Consider the following 8,159-nt stretch of genomic DNA (forward strand, 5'->3'; position numbering starts at 1 on the left):
GCATGACTGCCAAATTGTTTTTCTTTTTTTGGGTGAACATGACTGCTAAATTGTTTTATGCTTTTTTTTTAAACAACTTTCACATGGAGTAATGAATGATCTGAAAATTTCACTCCATAATTTGATACATGTTTGGACATGCTACTCGTGATAAATAAATTTTAAAAAATTATATAGGAAGAAAAAGAATTTTACTAACAAGTACTTAAACGATATTTACAAGCAATTCTTAGGAGATCTAAAATTTTGTAATACAAGTGAACAACACCTTAGAATTTATTCGTAATCATTTTAAACATACAAATTGCCACCGTGATATTTTTAAGTTGGACTACAACAGATAAATTTTAGATTTCAAACTAATTTTAGCACAAATGACTTGTTTTTGTTAATTTTTTAAATTGGTCTTGTTTGTTTATTTAATAAAACAAAACAAATATGCGGAAAATGAAACTTTTGAAAACAAAGGAAGATGATTAGGTGTCTGGTTTGTAATTTAAAAAAAAAATGAAAGCACAGAATTTATTTATTTTAGCCTTTTAGGTAAAGGTAAACCACTTGAAGTGGAGAGATTAAGAAAATCCCTCAAATGAGCTCTATGAGATTTGATGCCTAAATCATAGAAATATGAGGGAGTGTGTTAGGAATATAGGAAAATATATTATTGTGATATATTTTCCATAGATCTTATGATATTATATTTAGGTTAATAATATATCTTAGTGATATTCTAAGATAGATTTATGGAAGTTTATATGATAGAGTTTATATTGTGTAGGTTATCTTTTGTAGGCTATAAATAATAACCAAGATCATCAATACAATTCAACTCATTCTCTCATAAATAATTTGTCAGAGTGAGATACCCTAAACAAGTACACTACCAGCAAATCGAACAATTAGAAATCTAAACAATTGTGCATGAATATTAAATAGACAGCATACATTTATTTACAAAGACAGATTGAACAAATTAAAGGAACTTGGGGACAGTCACTTCCCCCCAACAAATAATTCCCAACAGACTAAAGTCTTTACATTAGTGTTGGGAATTGATTCAACCAGACCTACATGATAGATAATGTACAGATACAGTAAATTCAATGAGATGATGAGTACATGCAACTAAGGATCTGCTTCACCCACCATTGCTTCATCACTCGAAGCATATTCATCCTCGCTCAGTTCCTCATCGCTACTCTTTTCTTCAGGAGCAGCTCCTGCATCTTCTGGCTTTGCATACTTTTCACAGTATTCTGTATAATGACATACATACCACACAAGATCCATCATGATCTATTAATATAATCAGGAGTGGGATTATTTAGCAGTTTAGGGATCTACTGACTTTCTGAATGACATTCTTCTCTTTTCTGAATACTTAAGATACTTGATTTGATAGTCTTAACAATCACACAATAAGTACAAACACTTCTGTTAGGAATATAGGAAAATATATCACAATAATATTTCAAAACCATTACAAATGTCATTATATCTTTCTAGTAGATTTTCTAAGCTCCCAAAAAGACTGTAGAATACTGTCACCCATGAGTTTAAACAGGTACCAAGCTCGAAAACAAGGAGATGAGAAAATATGGCACATTTTATGTTATGATTCGAGTGGTACAAATAAAAAATAAAAACCTTGCTTGTTTGAAAGTTTCAGTGGCGATAATAGTGACAGGGAAAGGAGAGAACTTTCTTAGAATAGCAAGTAACATTTTTAAGATATGAAAGGTATAATCCATACTGATTTTGTGATAGTCTTCCATGAATACCTTTTACACTATACATGCAGCCGATACATTCTTCAACTAAAAACAGAATTAATAATTAATTTTTATCCAAATTGACTGTATATAAAGCCAAATTTCTATAACAAACTTTCTAAAAATTATAGGCCACTTTATAGATTTAGTTAATTCCAAGTTTTCCCATGCTAATAATAATAATATCCTCACTATAAATTCATAGATAACTACATTGCAGTACAATGAAAAATATAAAAATACAAATAGTGAAGCATATTCATGGACTTTCACCTCAACACCCCAATTAATTCACAACCAAATAACTGAATATATAGAGACCAGTGAGGAATAATCGGTGAGTTGAGAAGTTATTCTGCTTTGTTTTAGATTGACATTTCGAAGTGTCCAGCCACTCAAATAACTGGGCTTGTAATCCTCTTGATGATGATTCAATTGCATTGCTAATACAGTCATTTATTTTTCTTCACCCAAATACCTGTTTTGTTCATTTCTATCCAGTCTATGACAGGTCTCCTCCCCCGACTTACAAGTGAACTTTACTACTCTCTTCCACCTCTTAGCTAACCCATTTAATGAAGTACAGGAAAAGATTAGAATGCCAAGTTCGAGTAAGCTTCATAAGCCCCACCTCCCAACCCCAAAGAATAATTAGCTCTCTTCCATCCAAATAGCTTCCTAGAGGCCTCCTCATTAATCAGATTCCTAAAACTACTAGGATAGTACCCTAAGGAGCAAGGTAAAATGAGACGATATTATGGATGATAAACCCTGCCAAGGGAGAAAATCTACCTAGACAATGGAATCGACATTTATCTCAATAATTATGAATGATACTGGCTAAGTAGCTTAATGAAGGAGGGCTGAAGCATTAAAAGACAGCACTGCAAGTCTGTTGTTACTTGTTAGCAATTGACAAAGTTGCTTTGCACTTGTCTATAAATAGATGAAAGTTGAGAAGGATCATGACAGAAAATTCCGAGAACCTAGATGTCCTACACTGTATGCAGACTAACTTACCAACCAGCCTCTCCTTGATTCCTTGAATGCTTGAAATCTAACCCTTACATTTCTACAGTAATTATGCACTTTTAGTTTTTAAAATCCAAGGATACTCATTGCATATTGGATCAGGGGTTAAAAATTTGACTGAATCCTCTGCAATTGCAAAGGTAAAGCTGGGTGCATCCTACGATTTTTATATTTACCCTGCCTTTTTAGAGGTATTGGGTAATGTTAATGGCCTTAATGTAGACATTTTTCTCCTACACTCTTATTGGCAGAGCCAGATCTCCCACAGACTTGAAAATTACTAAAAAGTAACAGGTTATCAGATGTTGTGAAGCTGCAAAACCTTACCCTGAACCATCCTAGACTGGACAAGTCATCATAATCAAGAAAGAAATAATTATAACTTCAGATGAATATAGTTTTCTTAAACCTTTGGAATGTATGTAGCATGACAGAAAATGAATATAGTGTGCTTAGCATGAATGAACATTAGAACCATACATAATTTTTCAAAGAATTAGAGAAGGAAATGAAAACCAGCAAAGGGAACCCATCTCAGCCACCAAAATTGCCAAAAAAAATAATTAAAATCATCATGACAGTTGATACCTTTAACTCTTTGATCATATGCAGCTCGATCTCGCATCATCAGAGCAGCAGCCTCTCCATTAAGGGGGTCTGAAGGATTTGGGTACAACAGAAGCTGTGGGAGGAACACCTCAAAAACATTTACCAAATCTGGGAAACATGAACATAAGCATGTTAGAACAACCCCCTAAACCAGCAACAAATTATGAACTCATTGAACAATTATAAAATTCACTAAAAGAGATATCTGCATTACCAAACATCGGACTCCAAGTCTGATTAATGACATCAAGACAGACTGATCCCGACCTGAATATACAAAGTACCCACAAAACAGTGAGCTATAGATTATTCAATCAACAAAGCACCGGGTAACTAAGTATACAAAAATAGAGCAATATACAATATCCTATAAACTTACATCTCATCAACATTGGGATGGTATATCTTGTTTATAAACCCTATAGATGGAGATTTGTATGGGTAAGCATCTGGAAGCTCAACCCTAATCCTCCACACACCTCCATGATAGGGACCTAACACAATCCAATTTCAAATCCATAACTAATCCGATCAGATTACAAGATACCAACAACATATATGCTGCTTTAATTTTCATATGAAGAAAGTGGGATACTCAAATTATATAGCTATATCGCATGAATCTATATACCATGCTCATTCACAAACCACTGAAACAGATTCCTGAATACAACTGAGACTTAATTAATGAATAAATGGTCGCATTGGAGATGTTAACAAAAGTCTTTTTTTACTGTAAATCAATTGTAACATGTCACTCAAATCCATAAGAATTAAGATCTTTAATAATCAAAACCAATTTTAAAAAATTGCATTATATATAAAATTTGATTAGTGAATGATGATTAGTGAATGAACTAAGAAAATCGAGCTCGGTATGACCTATACATAAAAGCATATACACAACAAACTAATAGGCCTACTCCACATTCAAGCCTAAACTAAGAGCTAGTGACCTATTGTGAATGCAGGGGATTTCAAAATAAATTGTAAAGGGATTTTCTCCAAGGTAGTATCAATAAAGATTATCCTTTACATAAATCATTGAAACATTATAAATTGAATATATACTTATGTAATGAATCATATCCAAAATTGTAAATTCATAGGTGAATATAAACAAGAAAACTACCCAGAAAAAGGAACCATTCTAAATATAGCTAAATTGTAATAAGAAGTTCCCCAAAATACCAATGATCTTCAAAAGGTCAAAGTGATAAAAACTATCAGTATTAAGTAAATACCCAAAAAAAATTCATCAAACAAAAAAGCAAGCAATTTATTCACATACCAAAAACAAAAACAAAAAAATTATTACCCAATACAGAAAAATCAATAATTTACCAAACAAAATAGAGATTAAAAGTGCAGATAATTACTTTCAGTGGGCCCATGAAATTCCACATAGAATTCTTGCATACCATCATTAATCATCTCCACTTTGTAATCACTCATCATCCTAATTTCACAAAATCAATCAATTAATCACCAAATACAAAATAAATCAAAGCTAAATTCTTTAGAAAGTGAAACAAATATTAAAAACAAAAAATAAAACAATTAATAATAATAAGGTAAAATAAGTTAAAAAAAAAATGGGGGAAAAAAGTTAGAAAATTCACAGTTTCATCAAGTCCATCTCTCGTCGTTTACTTGGGGAAGACATGTTTGCTCCTTTTTTGCAGTAATAAAATTGTGGGTTTTCTGGGTTTTAGAGAGAGAAATTAGAGAGAGAAAGAGAGGTGTTAGATAAAAGCAAAGAATGGGAGGTCTGCAAACAAACAACAATGGTTGAAGAAGATACAAGAAAGAAGAAAAGTAGGACTATTACCAAATGAGGGCCCTATTTTTTTAATGCAAATAGTATTATTGATAATTGTTAATTACACTGTGCTTAATTAATTAGATTAATATTTGGTTAAAATAATCTTAAAAAAATAGATGGCTTGCATTTTGAAGATTCTCTCTTTTCATTAATCCACACCTATCACTATTGTCAGAGTTTCTTTCTCTGACTAAACTACAGAATTTTCCAATGGTGGTATTAGTATTAATCCTGAATCTTATCTGTATGATTACTATAATTAGATATTTAGTTAATGAATTTATTCACTACTGTATCACTTGTTTATGGGGATTACTCACTTTTTGTTATACCGCATCTGTCTAGAATTAATAATCACGTTATTTCAACCGAATACATTTCCTTTTGTATGGACATAGCACATAGTACTAAATTAGATCAAGGTTTATTTGAATATTTTAGTCCACGTTGGTAATTAATTTATTGTGGAATTTATGATATGCGGATGTCAACTAGTTTAAGTGATTTCCAGCAATTATTTTGGTGGATTAAGGATGCATAAGATTTTTTAAATTTGTCATATAGGCATCATGTGGACATAGTGATATCACCGTTGTTGCAATTATAGGCTTGGTGTTATGTTGCTTTCCTTCTCAATATTATCTCTGCTTGTTTTCCTTTTTCTTTCAAGGAGAAGAATACAAACTAATTTCCATTCATCAAAACAATATGAAGCACAAATGTTATGAATAAGACAATAATGTATGCCCACTTAAGATAGAACGTTTTATTTATCACTTTGACATATACCCGAATTGTCTTTATACAACCTTTATCCTTTACTTTTGTTCATGATAAACAAAACAAAAAAATGTTTATTTAGTGTCATTTTTATAAGTAAATGAGATGGTTTCGGTCATTAAGTAGGACTCTGAAGGCTCTTTTGCATGATTAAAAAACTTTTATTTAGCGTCATATTTTGTAAGAAAAAAAAAATGATTACAAATATGGCATGATTGGGTTCGGTTAGGGGAAAGTTGGAAAAGGCATGAATGAGATGGTTTTGAGCACTAAGTAGGACTCTCAAGGCCCTTTGGGAGCCCTTGGAAATACCAAGATCCATAATCTTGTCGGGAATTACCAAAGCCAAATTTGAAGGCTTATTATAATACACGAAATCGGAGCAATCTAGAAAATTTTGAGACCTAATCTAAAAAATTCATAGAATTATATGAAATAAATCAGGGTCATATAAGGTTGGTAGGCCCATATACGGTCAGTAATCGGTAAAATAACGACCCCATTAAAGTTTTTAGTCAATACAAGAGACTTATACAAAAATATCCATATTGACAATTTAAAGACAAAGTGGATGGTTCCACCCACCCAAATGGTCACCGGGGTGTATTGGGAGCTATGGCCAGCAGTGGCGGATCTTGGTCGAAAATATTAGAGGGGCCGGGATTTGAATTTTTTACCTCTCGATCAAAAATAATCAATATGCCTCAATAGTTTATAAGATAATATAAGTTATTTAAGTACATTTACTAATCAATACAATAATTAATGGGGGGGCATGCCCCAAATGGCCCCAGTGGAAGGTCCTCCTCTGGCTATGGGAAGCATCTCGGAAAATTTTATTTTTCAAGTTCAAAAACACATAATTTATCCAAAATTGAAGGCTGTAATTCACAATTTTAGACCAATTTCGAAGGTTTCAAGATTTGGTGTTGAAAAATCTAGAAATTTTAAGGGATATATCGTGGTCATATAATGTCGTTTGAACCATATATGATCATTATATGTTGTCATAAATGTCTGTGGTGGCCTTCATTTAATGAAATCGACATAAGTTGTGTAATCAGTAAATTGACTATTCAAAGCAAACTATATGGTTTAACCCACCCAAATTGACTCCCATGATGAATTGGGGCTCACGGGAAGCATCTCGGCTAAGCTTTTTCCTGGGTCCAAAATTAAAGGCTATAATCCACGATTTCATACCAATTTTGGACGTTTCAGGACTTGGTGTAGAAAAATCTCGAAATTTTAGGGGATATATCCCAGAGTCATATAATGTCGTTAGGTGTATTGGTATCCACTGGAAGCATCTTGGCTAAGTTTTTTCCTGGGTCCAAAAAAGTCAAAAATCGTCCAAAATTGAAGGCTATAATCCACGATTTCGCACCAGTTTTGGACGTTTTTGGACTTGGTGTTGAAAAATCTCGAAATTTTAGGGGATATATCCCAGGGTCATATAATGTCGTTTGGAACCATATATGATCATTATATATTGTCATAAATGTATGTGGTAACCTTCACTTAATGAAATCGACTTTAAGTCATTGTGTAATCGAGTAAATTGACTGTTTAAAGGCAAACTATATGGTTTCACCCACCCAAAGTGACTCTTGGGGTGTATTGGGGTCCACGGTATGCATGTCGGATAAGTTTTTTCCAGGGCCCAAAAAAGTCAAAAATCGTCCAAAAGTAAAGGCTATAATCCAAGATTTTGGACCAATATTGGACGTTTCAGGATTTAGTGTTGAAAAGTGTTGAAATCTTTGGAAATATATTCCAGGATCATCTAATGTCTTTTAGAACCATATATGTTCATTATATGTTGTCATGAATGTATGTTATGACCTTCATTATATGAAATCGGTGTTAGTTGTATAATCGAGTAAATTGACTGTTAGAAGGCAAACTATATGGTTTCAGCCACCCAAATGGACTCTCGAGGTGTATTGGAGTCCACAAGAAGCATCTCGGCTAATTTTTTTCCCGAGCCCAAAAAAGTTCTGAATTGTCCAATATTGAAGGCTATAATCCACAATTTCGGACTAATTTTGGATGTTTCAGGACTTGGTGTTGAAAAATCTCAAAATTTAAGGGGATATTTCCTAGGGTCATATAATGTCTGTTGGAACCATATTTGATCA

At 32.7% G+C, this 8,159-nt stretch overlaps 1 protein-coding gene across 1 annotated transcript; it reads right to left on the reverse strand.

The window, feature by feature from the left end:
• Positions 1-814: 814 nt before the first annotated feature.
• Positions 815-5,225, reverse strand: LOC110714037 (ubiquitin-conjugating enzyme E2 4-like). The gene is made up of 6 exons (XM_021892499.1): positions 5,036-5,225; positions 4,793-4,872; positions 3,793-3,907; positions 3,628-3,680; positions 3,393-3,521; positions 815-1,256 (listed from the first exon to the last, which is right to left on the reverse strand). Exons 1-6 carry the CDS (start codon positions 5,077-5,079, stop codon positions 1,126-1,128), a joined length of 552 nt encoding a protein of 183 aa, XP_021748191.1. The 5' UTR covers positions 5,080-5,225; the 3' UTR covers positions 815-1,125.
• Positions 5,226-8,159: the final 2,934 nt, after the last annotated feature.

This window comes from Chenopodium quinoa, unplaced genomic scaffold (genome assembly GCF_001683475.1).
Source record: "Chenopodium quinoa cultivar QQ74 unplaced genomic scaffold, ASM168347v1, whole genome shotgun sequence".
NCBI lineage: Eukaryota > Viridiplantae > Streptophyta > Magnoliopsida > Caryophyllales > Amaranthaceae > Chenopodium > Chenopodium quinoa.

Excerpts from the sequence above, each read along its gene's own strand:
- LOC110714037 (XM_021892499.1), bottom strand. The coding sequence starts at position 5,079 with ATGTCTTCCCCAAGTAAACGACGAGAGATGGACTTGATGAAACT. Across the intron at positions 4,873-5,035 it reads GAGATGGACTTGATGAAACT|GATGATGAGTGATTACAAAG; the intron begins GTGAATTTTCTA and ends TTGTGAAATTAG. Across the intron at positions 3,908-4,792 it reads ATTTCATGGGCCCACTGAAA|GTCCCTATCATGGAGGTGTG; the intron begins GTAATTATCTGC and ends GGATTGTGTTAG.